The following is a 20,702-nucleotide window of genomic DNA, read 5'->3' on the forward strand; positions in this document are numbered from 1 at the left end:
TGCCTTCCAGAAGCACAGTCTGCAGAGTGTGTGTGTGGGTTGCTATAGAAATGGTGGTTACTGAACCAGCTTCTTAGCATGTATGGCGCATATCTATCAGGCACTAAGGATACCCACTCATAATTGGCCGGTAGTGGATTTGTCTCTGCTTCAGATGGTGGATATTACTGCTTATGCTGGGCTCATTGAAATAGTCCTTTTAGGTAAGTCATTGCCAGCCTGCCCTTGAAGATGGAGCTTGATTTAAAATATATAGATCTAAGATTTTGTTCCACTTTATTGTTTTTTGGAGGGAGAAAGGGATGGGAGTTCTTAGAGCACTAAATTATGTTTGTAACTTTAAGAAAATGAAAATATCGCTGGTTTACCTTTTAATATATATATCATGAGCCACGTGTCCAGATGGAAGGGGACATGTTGCAATACTGAGGTGTTGTGATTGAGTTACAAGGATGAATTATATTATATTGGGTGGTAAAAAGTTAGAACAAAAGAAAGGAGGTAATTTCTGTAATATTAAGTGTATATTCATTTGTGTGATATTAATTTTAGAACCAGATACATTGTCTTGTAATTTTTTCCAAAAGGAGAGATTTGATAGTTAAGTATTAAAGAACGAAGCCAACTTACCTAAGTGTAATGTCAGCATAGCCTTTAGAAAGATGATCTGAAATAGGAAGGAAAAAAGGTAATTTACCTGCAAAGAAAACTGATTGAAGTCATGTGACAGAAAAGAACACAGAAGGCCTAGGACTTAATTTGGGTGTAAATGATGACAGTCCACTGAAAACATGGCCTGCCTGAGATTGTGGCTGCCAGGTAGCCAACAAATTGTGATTTGTTTTTAAGGCACAGATTGGTATCATTTTGCCACGACAGGCTATTAGCATCACAGTTGCACTGTTCTGCTCCTGTGGTCCAGGAGGAGTGGATGGAGTCAGGCTGGGAACACATACTACCATGGGGAGGACAAATGCAGAGTGATCTCAGAACATGGACATTTGTTTTTTTTATATTGCCTAGCAACTCAAAAAAATAATCTTGTAATATCAGTCCATTCCTAAGAACTGTCTGTCAAGCCTTTTGTGTTTGTAGCTCCCCCCCCCCCAAATGAAAACTTGTAGAGAATAATACCATCACATTTGCTATATTGTAGCTGTGGTTCAGGGCCTTTTTGTTTTGAAACCCTGTTCTTAGATACTTAATTTTCCTAAAGTATCATTACTTATAGAACTAAAACTTGCCATGCTTGAGTTTAATGGGAACCATTTTTGGCAAGGTTTACGAATAACTGTTGCCCGTTTTGTGGTCTTAGATCAATTATGTTCCTCCTGAAAGAAAATGTGTCTTGTGTTACAGTCAACTCTTTGTTGTTGTTATTAATCCTCACCGGAGGATATTTTCCCATTGATTTTTCCTGTTTTTAAGATAGAGTGGAAGGGAGGGAGAGAGAAAGAAAGAGAGAGAGAAACATCAATGTGAGAGAGACACATCAATTGGTTGCCTCCTGCATGACCCCGACCGACCAGGGCCAGGGATCGGACTTGCAACCCAGGTACATGCCCTTGACCAGGAATCTAACCCACAACCCTTCGATCCATGGGCCAGTGCTCTAACTGCTGAGCCAAACTGGGCAGGGGTACACTAAACCCTTAATCACCACTGATGGAATGTTCACTCTGTGAATTATCTGTGGCAGGGTTGCACCCTTGCCAGCTCCCATCCCCTAGCGGCATCAGAGGCCTCTTGCTCTGGGATCACTTGGTTCGGATTTTAAGCACTACATCTAACATGCGTGTTCTGGTATCAGCCTGGGTGAAAAATAATTAGGAAGATAAAGCTGCCATAATTTTTGTTGGAACCAAATACTTTTTTAAAAATATGTTTTCATTGAGGTTTTTTAGAGAGAGAAGAAGGGAGAGAGAGGTAGAAACATCGATGTGAGAGAGAAACATCAATTGACTGCATCTTGCATGCTCCCCACTGGGTATTGAGCCCACTACCCGGGTATGTGCCCTGACCAGGAATCGAACTGGGACTTCTCTGTCCATGGGACAACACTCAGTCCATTGAGCCACACCAGCCAGGTGGAACCAAATACTTTTCTTTCTTTTTTTTTTTTTTTTTTTGAAAATTAATTTTTATTTCAAAACTGTATGGAATATTTTACTTCAGGAAAAAAGTTTATTCATTATTTATAAGTTATAATAGATGACTAAATCTTCTTCCTCCACTTGATAAAGTATTTCACATTTTGAAGAGTTTCTGTGAATTTTAAATTGAATTAATTTATAGATGCACAAATATTGATATTTAATTGATCTACAGATTTCTTGCTTTCTTTTAAACTAGGCATATTTGTAACAATTGTTAATTACTTAAACAAATAAATATTATAAGTATAGCACTTAAGAAAATCAAGCATTATAGATACTAACATTTTTAGAGTATTGTGGATTAAAATATATCTCTGCAAAGAACTCAAATTATGAAGGATAGTGGTTTGATCCTTCATAATATATCCTATTACACATATATAGATTTGTATGTAATATACATAATATTAATTAATGAGAGAGAGAGAGAGACAGAGAGAGATAAGGAGTTGGCTCATATAATTATGGCTCTACCAAGCCCAAAATCCATAGGGCAAACTAGTAGGCCGGATATTGCAGTAAAAGTTGATGTAGTCTTGAATGTAAAGAATAAAACTCAGGCAATCTCGAAATAGAATTCCTTCTTCTTCAGAAAATCTTGATCTTTGCTCTGAAGGCTTTCAACTTATTGAATGAAGGCTTTCAAATTACCCATAATATGTAGCTCAGTGGTTGATCATCTATCCATGCACCAAGAGGTCACTGGTTAGATTCCTGGTCAGGGCACATACCCGGGCTAGGGGCTCCATCCCCAGTAGTGAGCATGCAGGAGGCAGCCAATGGATGGTTCTCTCTCACATTGACGTTTCTATCTCTTTCTCCTTCTCCCTTCCTCTCTCTCATGCTCTGGAGCCCCTTCTGGCGGCGGCGGCAGCTCCTGGTCCGACTTGAGGTGCTGGGGCTTGGCCTGCTTGCACCGAGACATGTTGCCAGCCGCGCGGCCCCCCGTGGGGCGGCGGCACAAGTGGGGCAGCCGGGCGGGCGAGGGGTCCGGGCAGTGGCGGTGGCAGCTGCTGCCCCAAATACTTTTTAAATGTCTTCTGTTTTCAGTTATCTCTACTGAAATAAGTAGTTAAAAGGTAAAAGTATTCTTGATCGATTTGACTATTGCTCTGGTTGTACCACATGTATCAGGAGTGTAGGATAAAGACATCATGTAGCCCAGCCTTTGAGACAGCTTGGACTTGAATACTGGCTCCTCTTCAGATAACTAGCAGTGTGATTTTGAGTAAGTCCTTTAACTTCTGGGGGCAGCTGTTTTCTCATCTGTAAAATGGGAATAACAGTTCTTGTCCTAACCTCATAGAATTATTGTGAATGGAGAACACGTACAGCAGTTCCTGGCACTCAGTAAAGGGCTCTGTAAATGTTAGCCATTATTATTATAATCATCATTGCCCATATTTGGTTTGTGCATTTTTGGTGAAGCATGATATAAGAGAGAAGGACAGGGAAAGCGAAGGCCTGATGCCTTTCAGTTTAATCTCCCATTCTCGGCTGGGACTGCTGTGTAGCTGGGTTGCCCCAGGCACCCAATCTGATGGGTTATTTCCCATGCTGTATCAGTTGTCCCATATTTTAAATGGCATTGCTGTTTCCCTGTTTCCAAACAACTCTTAAAGTTCAGAATAAGTAATACCTTTTAATTTGAGTAATGTAGGGCTGTCAGTGCCCCGGAGTACAGAACAGAACAGGTGTTTCACTAGGGAGCGAGCCTGCTGGCTGCCCACTATTGGAACTTTTGTTGTTGTTAATCCTCACCCGGGGATATTTTTCCATTGATTATTTTAGAGAGAGTAGAAGGGAAGGAGGGAGAGCGAGAAAAACATGGATGTAAGAAAGGCACCTTGATGGGTTGCTTCCCGAAAGATCCCGACCGGGGCTGGGAATCAAACCTGCAACCCAGGCACATGCTCTTGACCAGAATCGAACCAGTGACCCTTTGGTCCTCAGGCCAATGCTCTAACCACTGAGCAAAACCAGCCACAGCCCACCATCTGAACTTTAACCCACCCTGCTCTTGTCCTTGGTCACAACTCAGTGCCCTTGATCTTTACAGCAGCCACTAGTGTTGTCCTCACTTCACAGAGTAGGATTCCAAGGATGGGGCCTTGGGGTAGATGAAGATCCCAGATGTCCAGGCTCTCCTTGGGTAAGACCCCATGTTTCTCCAGCTGGGGCCTGTAGACCTAGAGAGCTTCTTTGGGGTCTGGGAATTATCCATCAGGATTTTTACATCTGGAGGTTTGGGTATTTTTTGTTGTTGTTGTTGTTTTGGTACGTGCCTCTAGTGGGAACCGAACCCAGGACTGTCTGGTGCGCAGACCGATGATCCAACTGCTGAGCCAAACTGGCCAGGGCTGGTTTTGATAATAGTCTTTTAAAAGTTAACCCTGGCAAGTTTGGCTCAGTGGTTGGAGTGTCAGCCTGCAAACCAAAGCGTCACAGGTTCAATTTCTGTCAAGGGCATGTAACTAACTGGTTGCGGTTCGGTCCCTGGCCGTCGTTGGGGTCATGCAGGAGGTAACCAGTCGATGTTTCTCTCTCTCTCTCCCTCTCTCCCGCTCTATCTGAAAAATCAATGTAAAAGTGTCCTCAGATGAGGATTAAAAAAAAAACACAACCGCCCTGGCCAGTTTCGCTCAGCAGTTAGAGCGTCAGCCTGTGGTTCAGAGAGTCCAGGGTTTGGTTCCCGCTATGGACACATACCAAAAAAACAAACAAACAAACAAAAAAAAGGGCATGTACCTTGGTTGTGGTTTGTCCCCAGCCCCAGTTGGGGTCGTGTGGGTGGAAACCAGTCGATGTGTCTCTCTCACATCGATGTTTCTCTCTCTTCCCCACTCTCTCCCTCCCACTCTATCTGAAGATAAATTTTTTAAAAAATGTCCTCAGGTGAGGATAAAAAAAATAATAATTAAAAAAACAAACCCAACAACTATATATAGATATACATATATGAAAGTTAATGTGAAAAAGGTTTTACATCATCTGGACACCAAGTTTTCTTTAGTTGTGTTGAGATATAATTGACATACAACACTAAAGATTTGAGCCTGGCCAGTTTGGCTCAGTGGTTAGAGCGTTGGCCTGCAGTCCAGAGAGACCCAGGTTTGGTTCCTGCTAAGAGCATGTACGTTGGTTGCAATTTGTCCCTGGCCCTGGTTGGGTTGTGCGGGTGGCAGCCGCTCAATGTGTCCCTTTTATGTTGATGTTTCTCTCTCTCTCTCTCCCTCTCCCTCTCCCTCCCACTCTATCTGAACAAAAAATGGGGAAATGTCCTCGGGTGAAGATAAAAAAAAAAAAGAAAAAAAGATTTGACTGACGGCCCTGGCCGGTTTGGCTCAGCGGTGAGAGCGTCAGCCCGTGGACTAGAGAGACCCGGGTTTGGTTCCCTCTAAGGGCACGTACTTCAGTTGCAGTTTGTTTCCAGCCGCAGCTGGGCTCGTGAGGGTGGCAACCAGTCGATGTGCCCCTCTCACGTCAATGTTTCTCTCTCTCTTCCCCCCTCTTTCCCACCTGCTCTATCTGAAGACAAAATGCAAACATATCCTCAGGTGAGGATAAAAAAAAGAGAAAAGATTTGACTTATGTATATTGTGAAATGATTAACACTAACTTTAGTTAACAGCCATAATCTCAGAGAGATACAAAAAGAAGAAAAAAGGTGTTTTTTTCCCTGTGATGAGAGCACTTAGGACCTTCTCTTCTCTCCTTTTTTTCTCATTTATTTGTATTGTTGACACTATTACAGATGTCCCCATTCCCCCCCCCCGTGCCCAACCCCCCCCCCTCCCCGCTACACTGCTGTGTCTGTGGGTTACACACATGTGTTCTTTGGCTAAGGGCCCACTCTCTTAACAATGTTCATATACACTGTGTAGCAACATTAACTAGAGGCATCACAATGTATGTTACGTCCCTAGAACTTGTTTATCTTATAACTGGAAGTTTGTTCCTTTTAAACACCTTGCTCCCACCCTCTCAATACAGAATTTAAAACCATCAGATGCTTGAATCACAATATTTGTGTTTTTTAATAAACTATTTGATAGAATAGAACTAATGAGAACTGACCAGTGGTAGATGTCATACATGACGAACACAACTTTACCGTATTAACAAAAAAGGAAATCAGAGTATGTTGAATGAGGAAAATCTCGTGGTAAACTCACCTAGAGGAAAGAGGTGGAGACATTGACTCACAGGTACACCAGGCTCAAAGGAAGCCTCGCCCAGGCCTTCTGCGTGGTTGTTTGTGTCTCAGGAGACAAGTCCCTCGTCAGTACTGTCATCTATAGTAAAAGGATGTTTCTAATTTGAATTCTATTTGGAAATTTGACAGCATGTTTCTGTTTCTTTTACAGATTTGTTTTGGTTTTATACTTTCATAGGAGCTATAAGCTCTTTTATATTAGGACATATTTAACACATTATGCTTTTTATTTATTTATTTTTTATCCTCACCCGAGGACATTTTTCCATTTTTTGTACAGATAGAGTGGGAGGGAGAGAGAGAAAGAGGGAAACATCGATGTGAAAGGGACACATCGAGTGGCTGCCACCCGCACGACCAACCAGGGCCGGGGACAAACTGCAACCGAGGTACATGCCCTTAGCGGGAACCGAACCCGGGTCTCTCCGGACCACAGGCAGACGCTCCAACCGCTGAGCCAAACCAGCCAGGGCACGTTATGCTTTTTAAAATAAGGTCAACACATTGTATGGGAATTTGTTTTTCTTTTAAAAGTGGTTTTGTACATTAATTAGATCTGAAAATCATTGGTATGAAAGATAGTCTTGGCCTGGTACCCCTTTAGGTCAAGTTTCATCAGATTTAATCTTAGAGAAATAAATATACATTATTGGGAAAACCTTTCAGATAGATCTTTTGGAGTAAAACTTTACCTCTTAGTAGCTCTGCTGTTTGGGCAGAGCAAGAAGAATACCTGCCCTAACCTCTCATTTTCAAGGGCTCCCCCTAGTCTTCATCCAGCTGTACCCTTTCCCCGTGGGGTAAGGTGTCCACTGAGCCAAAGGGATGTGGCCACCGGGAAGATGATCTTTTCTTTCTAGAACACCCTCCTGATACCCAAGACCCCAGAACTCCCTGAGCAAACAGGTCCACACTGGCTTGCAGGTCCTCTCCCGGGTCCATCTCCCAATGGCAGACTTGTCTGCTCACATGCACATGCCATGCGCACACCCCCAGGCCCGAGGCGTTGCTAGGAGTGCTGCTGGCTGGGAGATGAGCCTGGACATGGAGAGAGGGAGTAGGTCCCAAGCTCCCTCTCCTTTCATGTGTACTCCGAGGAATCTAAGAATTCTGCATTGGACCCTGGCCTTTAGGTTATTATAAAGCTATGGTGGGAGGAAAGGACACATTCATTTAACAGTGTGATCTCTTGCTTTATAACTTAAATATTTAGATACATCATTTGTACTCTTGCCTTGAGTTCTGCAAATGTCAGGGGTGGGCCTGTCCTTAGACAAATCAGTGACTTCTCTGCACCTCATGATTCTAGCTTCAGAAATGAGATATAGAATACCTTACCTTTCAAGGTTGTGTAAGACTGAAGAGAGAATGTACCTTAAGCACCCAGCACATTGCCAGGCATGTTTAAGTTCTTAATATCTTCCTTCTTTTTTGCCTCCTCCCTTGAATCACCCCTCCCATGGATCACACACATGTATACACAGAGCACACACATGTTGCAGACCCAGCCCACACAGAACACGCCTCCTTCCAGGTCTCCTCAGAAACATCAGTGCTTGCTCTGTACTATGTCACGTGAATGTGGTAGTACAGGTGACCCAGCCATTTCAAACGTGTGGTTTGAATTGTATCTGAATTGGAGGGGAGAGGGAGAGTGAGATCATTCGGAAAAGGCTTTTTTTTTTTTTTTGTCTATTCATACGCAGCTGAGCTTATCCACGAGCAAAACTGGTATCACTATAAACCAATGGTTTTCATCACTGTTCACAGCACAGCCAGGAGGCAGGGCCCCCTTTCTTAGTCAGAAGCTAATGCTCAGCCCAGGGAAGTGCTGGTTGGCCTGGGGGTCGTAGGGCGTGGGACAGGGGAGGTGCAATCCAGCTTTCCTTCAGAATTCAGCTCTCCTTCCTTCGCTCCTGTGTCAGATTTGCGTGTGTTCCTGCTTCTGTGCCAAGACTTAAGGTGGCTTAATAGGATGCTGGACCAAATCTGAGAATGCAGAAAACAGCCCATTCCCCCATGTGGCCATTTGGCCCACACTGTTGCTCTGGGGTCATTTGTTTGTTTGTTGTGTTTTAATTTCCTGCCAACATTTAAAAGTAAAAGATTTGCCATGAACTTCTATTCTTGGCTTTTTTTTTTAATCAAACAATTCATTCATTTCAACAAATATTTATTGAATATCTGTTTTGTGCCCAACATTACTCTGTTCTGGGCTCTTGGAATAAAGCAATGACAAAACAAGTCAGGCAAAGTCCCTATTATTACGAGCCTTTTGTTCTGAATGGAGACTGTCCAGTTTACTTCAGATGGCGCAAGTACTGCGAGGCAGTTAAGCACAGTGATGTCACAGGGAATGACTGTCTAGTCAGACCCTTTGGAGGGGCAACATTTGAGCTGAAATCATGAACTAGGAGCCCAACCTGGGAATGTCTTGGGGGCAGAATGTTCCGGGCCTAAAAAGCAGTCAACACAAAAGTGTTAGAGTTAGAACCAGTTTGGCCACACACCAAACAGCCAGTTCACTAAATGGGCATTAGAACAAGGGCACAACAGCCTCTGTAGGTGCAGTAAGTCCTCACTTAGCATCGGCCTCCATAGGTTCTTGGAAACTGCACCTTGAGGTGAAAGGGGATGGAACAGCCAATTGTGCCATAGGATCGTTGACAGGAACAAGAGTTAAGTTCCCAAGGTGTCTCATCATCAACATCATAACACAATGACATTATTCGAGGACCTGCTGTATCCTAGTTTGCCAGCTCCTGGCCTGTCATCTGACAAGTGACTAGATTATGTCTTAAATATATTAGAAATATTTCTGAAGTCGTGTCGAGCACTGGTTGCCCAGTTGATAGACCAAGGCAACAGGGTGGGAAATGGCCTCGGGATTTACTGAAAGAATCACCGCACCCACAAAGGTGCAAATAAATTAGAGCTTTGCTGCCCCAAGTGTGGTCTGCTGATGGGGAATCTGTTCGAACTGCAGGATGTTTCGCTTTACTCAGGGCCCACTGAATGAGAATCTGCATTATTTTTAGTTGTTTTTTTTAAAGACAGAAACATTGATTGGTTGCTTCCCAAATGTGTGTGCCCTGACCAGGGATCAAACCTGCAACCTAGGTATGTGCCCTAACCAGGAATCGAACCCTCAAGCTTTTGGTGTACGGGACGATGTTCCAGCCAACTGAGCCATCTGGCCAGGGTGAGACTCCGCATTTTAACTGGATTGCCAATGTAACAAAAGCACTGGTTTAGGACATCTTATCGTGTGTGTCCAGATGTTTGTAAATTTCTCTCTTGTACTATCCCTCATTTTGAGCAAGTTTTTGAATGCTGGAGATGAGTGGCTGTGCTTCCTGGAATCCCGTTCTGCTAATCCACCCAGTCCTTTCTGAGATGTAATTGAAATACAGATATTGGACTTACTGGGTAGTGAACAAAATTTCTCTCCATATGGGTCTAATTAGCCTGTAGTCTCCTTTCTGGAAAATTTATATATACCAATTGTAAATTCAAAATTCTCTCATTATATTTTATTAATGCTATTATGTATTCTACTACTTCTGGCTACCTATTTAAGGCACAGGCTTTCTATAGCTCTGCCAGAATCCTTATTGGTTTACCATTACTGCTGTCTCTTAAAACTTGTTTCAGTAAGTCTTGTGGTAACTCAGCTAAAGCTTAAAGGCGGTAAAGGGAGGATCAGTTGCTTAGATTACACTTATTTTTTAAGAATCTATTTTTTTAATTACCCTAAAAATACCCAGAGAACATGTTGTAGCTGAATACAGACTCCTCCTTGTTTTAATGTCTAATAATTCAACATATCTGTGATTTTTATGCTTTGAACAGAAGGATGTTGGTATATAGCAAGTTGCCCTTCATTTTATTCTGGCTTAAACCAGTCCTGAAATGTACTTGCCTGAAGCTATAAGAATCTAGCTATCTGTCCATAACTTCTGCTTTTCAGTTTGATTGCTTTCAACAAGAATGATTAGATAATTGACCACCAGGTAAATGCTTTGCCATGTAATTAACAAGGAATGTTTCTTCCTCACAGATTTCATGGAAAATAATTCTAAAGAAGGAAACATAGCTACTCAAAGGCATAGACTTTAATTTGGAAAAAAAGGAGGCTACGCCATGGTGTCATAAAAGTAGAAATTGACAGTTTCTGCTACACTGGTGAATGGGATGGATTCTTATAATCTGATTTTAGTGCGTGATCTTGTCCCAGTTTCATTAAGGCATGTATAAAATAGACCTTGATATGTCCATATGTAGAAAAGTATGGTAGAGGTTATAGCTTAAGATAATACAGATGAGAGCCCAGAAAAGTACATCATCTGGTTTCTAGAACAATTTAGCATAATCGGGGATCAGCAACTTAGCACTAGTACTAATGACTAAAATTAGCAATAATAATAATAATAATAATAGTAAGCACTAGCTGTGGATCTGAGAGGTGCATTCCTCTTAAGAAGATTGTTCCTCAGACCAGCTCATGCCCACGTCATGCTGGTTACTCGGCAGTAGTCACCACGGCCCGAGGTTACTGGCCATAGTCAGCGGCTGAGAGGCAAGACAGCCATGGCTTCCTGCTGTCCCAGTTCATGCCTGTGTGGTGCATGTCTGTGTCTCACCTCTCTCCATAAACATTGCCAAATATTTCACAGTGATATTTCGATGTAGGTGTGGTGGTGTTTCACAGTGTGAATATTCGCCTTTTGATCCATAGAACTTTTTTGAGATGGGTTTTGTGAGTGGGTATGGAAATTTCTTTGAGTGTCCCAGCTTATAGATCCAGGAAACTCACTCAGGAAAAGTGTATCAGTTAGAATATATTACCTGCAGGAAGTAGAACACTGTAAGTGCTTAGACCATGAGGATGTTCATTTTCTGTATGACAAGAAAGACGTGAAACCAAAGGCTCCAGGACTGGCCCACTCCTTCGGTGACATCGCCAGGGACCTGCAGTTCCTCTGCCGTACCATCCTTGGCAACTCCTCAGTTCACACATGGAGAATGGAGAATGTGGCGAAACTGGCACTCACATGCAGGGTTCTCTTACATTGGCAAAGTCACCCATGCGGCCAGTTCACCTTATATATGCTGGACTTGTTCTATCTTCCCAGGGCTCTGAAGGCTGAGATGGTAATAGATCTCAATGGAAGCAGTACTTGTGCCCCTGTGCATTGGCTCTGGTGTACATTGGCTCTGGTGTACATTGGCTCTGGTGCACGGTGCCAAGGTCAGTTTGTGACCCGGTAAAGTGTGGGTTTTCACTTACAATTCCCTTTTCGAAATCATTCGTGCTCCCGATATCAGGTTTCTGCTTGTTACCAAATGCCGAGATGAGGTAGCCTGGCTTTATGCTAAAAGGGACTTCCAGGCAGGAAAAGCCAGGTAAATCTGAGCCCGATAGGTTGTATTCAAATTAGACATTGTGTTTTGGGCCCTTTTTCATATTTTAGAGTTCTTTCCCCTTTTGATAGCCATTTTGAACTCACTTTTCTTTATATTTTGCAAATAAAAGCTGATTTCATTGCAAATAAAAGCTGAAAAGACAGCAGCACCCTGTTGATTACTGAGAGACCCCATCAGGGCTCAGGGACCAGCACAGGTGCATCTTTCTCTGCCTGTCAACTATTGTGTGCAGTGATCACTGTAGTTCAGAGCAGCTTCTGAGTTAAGAACTCATAGTGCTTTATACACAGTGAACCTTGCCAGCTGAATACACACCTAACTCATTTTCAAAAGATGAGGACTCGTTTATATCTAAGTATTTATCCTCGAAAATATCTGCACATCTTTCCGTCGTGTGAGGTTTAACTCCGGAGAACGATGATTCGCACAAAACCTGATCTGTGGGTGTGGTGTTGCAGAGAAAAATATACTAAACTGGGATTCACATGACCACTTTCCCATATCTGCTTTTGTTCCCAAGTCCCCCACACTGCCTGCAGACATTCTTCTAGTTTTAATGAGGTGGGTTATCTAGCTCCCAGTAGCAGACCGCCCAGGGAGGGACTGGGGGGTTGTCGGTGGGGAGGGAGCAGAGCTGAGAATAGACACACATGAGGACAGCACAGAGGAAGGCAGGAAAGGGGGAGAGGGAAGAAGGAAGAGGGGAGAGAGAGATAGGAAACAAACAAGGGAGTGGAGGAGGGCATTTAGTGTACCAGCAAACAATTCTGTGTTCTTCGCTAGGGACCTGGAGACAGCAATATTTTAGAGCCTAGTATTGCAGTTAATCATAATCATGACCACCCTGAGTTATGAAAAATCAAAATTATAGTCTATTTTACAAGGCAGGAGCAAAAGATACTTTTTAGATTTATATAAAACTGCCTTTTCAAATTTTGGCAAACAGGACTTCCGTCATACAGAAGAATAACTCTCAAGCCGTGTTCAGGCAGTGTCTCAGAGGTTGCCCTTGGGAGAGGGGGTTCTCTTCACCTCCGTACAGAGAAGCTGATCTTTCATCTGTTTTATATGTGAATTCCTGCTCAAGGTCACATTAAAGAGAAAGAGCATTGAAGAGTTCAAATGCTTTCTAAAACTGTCTGAAAACCACCATTCTAGAAATCTCAGTCATGCATAATTTCATTCCTTGATAATGCCAGAGGGGTTGCTATGTGACCTTCACACACATACTGCCTCAGTAACAGACATGCCCCAGACCTTGGATAGGGCACAGGCGTGCATGGCCACCAGCCTCCTCCAGCTGACCCACTTAACAGTCGGCTGCGTCGCTCTGTGCAGGAGCAGCTGTGCGTGAAGAAGGTGGCCAGCCTGGCCGGGCCAGTGGGACAGGGCACAAGGAAGCGCAGGGCCCTGCCTGCACACCTTCACCAGGTGACCCGCTTGGACTCTCAGCATGTTCCCAGCGGCTGCCTGGACTGCCCACTGATGAAGAGGACCGTGAGTGCCAATAGCAAGTCCTCAGAAGGGAGCGAAGGGAAGAGGCTGGGAAGCACTAGTGGGAGCAGGGAGAAGGAGAAGCACAGGAGTGAAGTGAGCAGAGGAAGCAGCTGCTGGGCTGCTGTTGGGACATCAGGGGCTGCTCTGTCTCTGGGCCACAGAGGAGACAGCAGCCCTTCAGGCAGTTGTTCTAGCCTGGAGCATCCAGTGGCTGCCCCATCCTGCAGGCAGGGGGCAGACCGGGGGGGGGGGGGGGGAGCAGAGGGCTTACCTCGGGAGCTTTCCTGCGTCCCTCTCCTGATCTGTCTGAGCTGTGTCTCAGGCCCCCACAGGGATGAGAAGGTCCCCCACTGAGCTCCCTGACCAGAGGTCCTGCAGTCACACAACATCATCGAACCAGAGACTCTACAGAGGTCTGTGCCCTGCTGTGGGCATCAAATCAGCAGGGAAGGTTCCAGCATGAGTACAGGAAGCTCCTCTAATGTGGGAAAGTCCTCTTCGGCAGCGTCAGGATTTCAGTCATGAGAAGCATTTGTTTCTAGTATGTAATTCATTCACGCTCCTGTTCCCGTAGCTTATTTCCTCCTATAAAGCAGAATGCTTGGAAATGGCTTTTGCCAATAAAGCATGATCGTTGAATTCCAAGACAGCATCACCCTCTATTTCCTGAATATGAATACATTTATGGAAAACTTAGGCCCAAAGTAGTGTCTCTTTCTCAGCTGGCTCTGTTGCCTTTAGTTGGAAAGGGCAGAATCTCAATCTGAACCTCAATTTTGTCAGATCATTCATGCTGACCACCCCCAGCTTTTCACCAAAGGACATCCGGTGTTACTTTCGGTTGCAGGGCTGTTCCACTCACCGTTAAGTACTGCTGACTCCTACACCGAGGGTATGTCTGTGTGCCAAGGACAAGACAGAGGAATATAAGACCTGGCCCACTCTTGCAGAGTGGACCACAGGTGTCCGATGTTCCCGGAAAGTCAGTGATGCAAGGACACGTACCTTAGGAGTGCCTAGATGCGGAAGGTTCTTGAGTGCTGGAGGAACTCAGGAAACCACATGGCATGACTTGAATCTTGAAAGATGGGTAGATTTTTGGAAGAGAGAGACTGTGAGGTTGAAGTAACAGTTGTCGGCCAAGTTGCAGGCTTGGGCCAAAGTGTGCATGCGGACAGACCAGGAAGAACTAGAGTGGGAGTGGGGGCGGGGGCAGGTGGTGACAAGAGCTCTGACCAGCTATGCCTCCACTTACAAGTCCCAGTGGCTGCCTATTGTTGATGGCGGCCGGCAGACACTAACCTCCTTTCCAGCCCAGCCCAGCAGCTCCCTCCCACCCATCCTGCGCCTCTGTCCTCCCGCCTGTACCTTGCAAGCCCTCTTGCATGCAATTCCATCCTCTTTCTCTCTGCTCCATCCCCTCCCCATCCCCCCAACTGACAGTCCCAAACATTGATCCAAGCTCAACTCAACTAGAAGCCTTCTCTGCCCTCCGCAGGTGGCACTCTTTCCTCCCTGTGCTCCCAAGGCGGCTGTGTCCTTCAGTCACTGGCCTTTCTGGCTCCCACTAGCATCACCACTGACAGAGGGCCCTCCAGGCCGATGCGAGGACTTCTGGCTGGGTAGAGTATGTGTGTCCACTCACTAGGGTTGCTCCCAGTGTACCTGGAAGGTTTTTTTTTTTTAATCCTCACCCGAGGACATTTTTTTCATTTTTTGTTCAGATAGAGTGGGAGGGAGAGAGAGATAAACATCGACGTGAAAGGGACACATCGACTGGTTGCCACCCACACGACCCAACCAGGGCCGGGGACAAACTGCAACCCAGGTCTCTCTGGACCACAGGCCGATGCTCTAACTGCTGAGTTGAATTGGCCAGGGCACCTGGGAGGTATTTTTAAGTGTTTCCAATTTCTGTGTTGTGTTGTCAAGGCAGAAGCAACTTAGTATCCAGCTAGTGGGTTTGTCCTTGAGAGAGCAGCAATTAGGGACTCTGAGCTTCCAGCCCTTTCCTGCTGGGTCCCAGTTAGCATAACCCAGTGTCCGCTCCATTCAGAGAGCAGTGACTCAAGGCTAACCTGGGGGAAACTGTCAACCAAAGAATGTGCAGCCACTTCCTGGCAGATGGGAGACCCTGGCAGGGTTGCTGTGGGAGCGTATGTGGGAGTGGGAGGTGGTGTGTCTTGAGCTGAACAGTGGGGGTCCTGGAGGGCAGGGAGAACTGAAGCAATTGCAAGCAGTCAGTTCTCTACCTCAGGGAAACGTTTGTACCAAACAGAAACCCTTTCATTTCCTGTGTCAAATGCCCTGGAGAAGTAAGTGATGTTGTGAGTGGCTTAATCTTCTCTCAGTTGATGTTGTCCAGCGAAAGAATTGGAATTGGGCATCCCAATTCTCATACTCGTTTTAGAAGCCCTGCAGCTCGTGTGTTTGTGTAACTTGAATTGAAACCGTCTGTTGCACGGGTTGGTCGGCTGGTGCAGGCGCTTGCTGATGCTGATGCCTGGCTTCTCAGTCCTCCTTTGTTCAGCTGCAGTCAACAGAGGAGGTGTGCTAGCTAGGAGGCATTACCAACGCACCTTTCCTTCCGCAACATTAGGATGTTGCTATGGCAACTGATAAGCTCTAGAAGCAGCCCCAACTATTGTTTCTTTCTTCAAGGGGGAGAAAAATATCCAGGATTGCCACCTCACTGCTGTGAGTACAGACAAAGCGAGGGTTTGGAGCCCAGAGGGTAGAATATTTGGTGCACATTGGTGCATTTAGTTCTCGAGTGGACAGGGCTGTGCACGTGGCCATTCCAGGAGTGGGTGATTTCAGGAGTGAGCTGAGCTGGGCAGGAGCACGGTGGGCGCTGAGGCACAGCAGGAGCCCTGCGCAGGTGCCGACATCTCTGCTGGCTGGTGGGTGAGTGTTCACATCTCTTAGGGGCCTGGTCTGTACACTCTCCATCTCTGCTGCCAGCCTCCATCATGGTCCTCAAAGTGAGGTTCTGTGCAGGTAAGATAGGTGATGCCAATGACCTTGGGCAATGAGTCTGCTGCTACAGACCCCACAAAGTGAAAGTCATCAAACTCTGAGAAGCTTTATAGGAGATGCAGCATGGAGAGTAGAAGAGAGCACTGGCCTTGGATGGACAGACAGACCTAGGTGCCCCTGCTCTGCTCCCGACACTGGGTGTTCTCAGAAGACCCGTAGCTCACGTGTCTTCAGTGCCTTCATCCAGAAAGGGAACATAAGTCCAACTTTGAAGGGTTGTTGTGAGAATCATAGATAATGTACCGTCAGTCCTTCATATCCATGGGTTTTGTATATGCGGGTGCAACCAACCACGAATCACAAACAGTACACGTATTCTCACTTCGTAGTTGGGAGTCTGCAGGTACGGAGGGCTGACCGCATGCATTGTTCTCTGACGTTGTATATAAGGGACCTGAGCATCGAAGAGTTTGGTATCTATGGGGGTCCTGGAACCAATCCCCTATGGATACCCAGGGATGACTATGTATAAAACACATCTGTTGTGACCAGCCAGTACATAGTAGGTGCTCATTAATGTTAAGTACTAGTCAAAGTAATCCCTGGAAGACAGAACACAGACCTGGACTTATTTGGTGTTTCCCAGCATCTGGGCCAACTGGAAGTTTTAAAAAATAATCACCTACATCAGGCTTTCTAGGTCAGTATTTTTAATATTTGCAAAGATGGGACCAAGGCATCAATATTAAGAAAACAAACAAACAACAACAACAACAAAAAAAAAATTAGCCCTGGCCGGTTTGGCTCAGCGGTTAGAGCGTCCACCTGCGGTCCGGAGAGACCTGGGTTCGGTTCCCGATAAGGGCATGTACCTCGGTTGCAGTTTGTCCCCGGCCCTGGTTGGTCGTGTGGGTGGCAGCCACTCAATGTGTCCCTTTCACATCGATGTTTCCCTCTCTCTCTCTTTCTCTCTCTCCCTCCCACTCTATCTGTACAAAAAATGGAAAAAAACAAAACAAAACAAAAAAAAAAAGAAAACAAACAAACAAAAAAACTTCCCTAGGTAATGCTGATGTAGGCAGTCTGTGACTCCAGATAGGAAGTTCCCTCGCTTGTTTAAGAATAAAGAATATAAACAGCACTGGATTTCCCTCACTTTCCCCTTCCACCAAACCCTGTCATGCCACTTTTATTCTCCTTTGGAACTCCAAAGGCTTCTGCTAAAAGTATCTGTGTTTGGAAGCAGGGATATTTGGTAGAGTGGGTGAAGGGAATCTAATAAGAAAGGCAAAGGAAAACTCAAGTGAAGCGAGTTGAAGAGTCTCTGTGGAAAGCTGTATGCAGCCCCGGATGACCATTTTGGCTACCTAATGGTTGTAAATATGACATTTAAGGTGACTTGTATGATACGCCTAAGCCTTAGGTAGGAGTCTAGCATGCCTGGAGCTGAAGTTCTTTTCTGCACCCCACAGGAACGTGGCTGAAGAGCGGCCTAGGCCTCGTGCACCAGGAAGGCAGCCAGCTGACGTGGACATACATTGCCCCTCAGTTGGGGTACTGGGTGGCAGCCATGTCTCCTCCCAACCCAGGTAACACAGAGCCAGCACCCACGGTCCCTGGGGAGGATGTCTTGAGGGGTCAGGCTGAGTACACTTTGGAAAATAACTTCAGCAGGGACATCACATCTTACTCAAAAATAGTTGCATGTCTGAAAAATCAAATGACGAAGCTAAGGTATTTCATGGGGGTGGGGGAGTTCTGGTTGGAATCCTCCCATCTAGGATAAGAATGATGCATAGAAAATCATCTTGTCTCGTGTCTCTGTTTTTCTTAGACAGCTGCCATAGGAAATTCTTAATCTAAAGCCCACAGAGGCGGCTCAGACCTCCTCCCTAATTCCTGAAACAGCTGTGGCCTGGTGTGAGAGAACATGTAGGAAAAGGCGTTCAGCAGAGGGACTCACAGAAAGTCACCGTGGATGAATTCTTGGGGCAGAAAGCTGAACTTGGCATTGGCGAGAGGGTTCAGAGCCAACCAGTGGCTTTGCGCCTAGAAGGATATTCATCTCCATTTAGGAAATGAGAATGAACTTGTATTTTTCAAAGTGTGACTAAAAGTTTATTTTGTGTGTGTGTGGTTTTTTTTTTTTTTTTTTGGTGGTGTGTGCCCCTTCCCGGGAGTCTCTGGTCCGCAGGCCGACGCTCAACCGCTGAGCCAAACTGGCCAGGGCTAAAAGTTTATTTTTTTAACCTGTGTGTTCCAGTTCATCCCAGTGAGTATTCCAGACTTGTTTTCCAAAATAGTCACCTTAGGAGAAGTATCTCCAGTGATGGCTTTCGTGGCTCAAAGCACCTTTTGAGTCTGTGCCACTTGGACTGCCCTCTTTCGTAAGGCGCTTCACAGACGGCAAATCTGGGTGCTCAGAAGGCCCCTTTGATTTGTCACGGGTTCTTTGAAAAGTCACGCACATCCCAGGGTGGTGAGTAAAGTAGGTGAATGAGCCTAGGCCGAAGTGTGCTATGGTTGAAGCATGTCACTTGTAAATTCACGTTGAAGGCAGTTCCAAAATGGGAGTCCAAAATATGTTAGCCACGGAATTATCACTGGAACGAAGGCTGAGCCTCCCAAAGTCACTACCTTGTTGGGGGCCATTCCTAGATGGATGTTGAAAAATCGTCACCATTTGCTTTATATTCCCGTACTCGGAAAATGGACACACTTCACATCTGTGTTTGTGTTTCCCTTTATGATACTGCTGCTGTAGTAACATAGGCATGAACCAGGCTCCAAGTCTGAAATAGCGAGGCGATGACGAAGAGTGAGGAGGGAAAGAAAATAAATTTCCTAAGTACCAAAGCAAAGGCCACAATTCCCATGCATTAACACTAACTTTCATTTTAGACCTATTTCAAACTTGGCTGTCAGTTTTCCCATCATGTGATGGATTACTTTGTAAAGAGGGGGAAAGAACTGCTGGATGTGGGCCCACTGAAGCTCCCCAGCAGTGAAGGAAGAGGAGGAACAGCTATGAAAAGCACACATAGCACAGTCCCGGGCTGCATTTAATGTAGAAACACGCGTTGGTAACCTCACAGCCATCGCTGCTATTAAAACAAATTACAGGGATGCTATGCCTTCATGAGCCCAAAACCAACAAGAAAATAAGTAGGGGTTTCCTCTTTAATTCTCTGGTTAAGAAGGAAATGAAGTATGCCTGTGAATTTTATAAAGGTTTCCATTGGCAGGAGTTAAAATAATAACATTTTAAGACCTTAAAGGAATCAAGCTTTAGTTATTTGGAAATGATTTTTATGTGCACTCAACACGTCTGGGTGACTCCTGCCAAGGCACTACCTGTGCCCGCGGGGGTTGTCTTTGTGTGAAAACGTGTTTCTCTGAATGATTAAAGGAGGATATAGTTGTCAGACAGTTTTCCAACTTTTGTAAATAGTAACTCCACCCCATTGACATGACTTATAATTGAGAGAGAATGGTGTTGTCTTTTGAACTTAAGTAATGTCACTATTTTCAAAAACTAGTAAACCTTGGGTTCATCAAGCTCTTAAGAGATTTGTTTCCTTCAAAAGAGTTTTGAAAAAAAATCTATCCCTTAGAATGTCAAAAATCAAGAAGTAAATGGGTGAAGCAGTATAAAGGCACATTCCTTCCTTCCCACCTCCGGTGCACTGCCAGGACACCTGGACACCAGGAAGGGCCCACATATGGTAATTTGGGGAGATTTTTGTTACTGGGGACTTGTCAGCGACACTGAGATACATTCTTACAGATACTGAGCATGAAGAATCTAAGTTTAAGTACCTCTTGAGGTTCTTTACAATGGAAACGAGAAGTCCGTTTATCTCTGATGACCAGGTCTGTAAGTTCTGGAGAGGTCTGTGGCCACGTGAGGTTCATCTTTTTTGAAAAGTTAGTATAGAGATACATTTTTTAAAATTCCTTTTCTTTATTGATTTTAGAGAGAGAGGAAGGGAGAGAGGTAGGGAGAGATGGAAACATCAACGAGAGAGGACGTCAGTTGGCTGCCTCCTGCATGCCCCTGCTTTTGGGGACTTGGCCCACAACCTGGGCATGTGCCCCAACCGGGAATCGAACCGGCAACCTCTTGATGCATGGGTCAATGCTCACTGAGCCACACCAGCCGGGTGAGAAACATTTCATTTTTAAAATGAAAGGCATTTTAGAAATACTTGACACAAAAGCTATGGATGTTTTTTAAGTCATAGTACATTTCTTTCGTACATCTCAACTGATTTATGTAGTCAAAGGGCTCTTCACACAGTGAAAGTAAGAATAAATTCTCGTGATTTTTTTTTTCTCCTGCAGTATAAAAATCTCCTGATGCTCAGGCCGTCTCTCTGAGCATGAGAGTCCCAGTCATTATATTGTCATGCATCCATTTGCTTTTA

At 44.9% G+C, this 20,702-nt stretch overlaps 1 protein-coding gene across 1 annotated transcript in view; it reads left to right on the top strand.

The window, feature by feature from the left end:
* FAM171A1 (family with sequence similarity 171 member A1) overlaps positions 1–20,702 on the top strand; it is a 151,700-nt gene that overhangs the window by 127,142 nt on the left and 3,856 nt on the right. The window contains exon 6 of the mRNA XM_036281211.1: positions 17,748–17,864. Coding sequence (XP_036137104.1) covers positions 17,748–17,864 — 117 coding nt within the window. The remainder of the gene's footprint in view (positions 1–17,747; positions 17,865–20,702) is intronic.

The sequence above is a fragment of the Molossus molossus genome, unplaced genomic scaffold (genome assembly GCF_014108415.1).
Source record: "Molossus molossus isolate mMolMol1 unplaced genomic scaffold, mMolMol1.p scaffold_m16_p_32, whole genome shotgun sequence".
In the NCBI taxonomy this organism is placed as follows: Eukaryota; Metazoa; Chordata; class Mammalia; order Chiroptera; family Molossidae; genus Molossus; species Molossus molossus.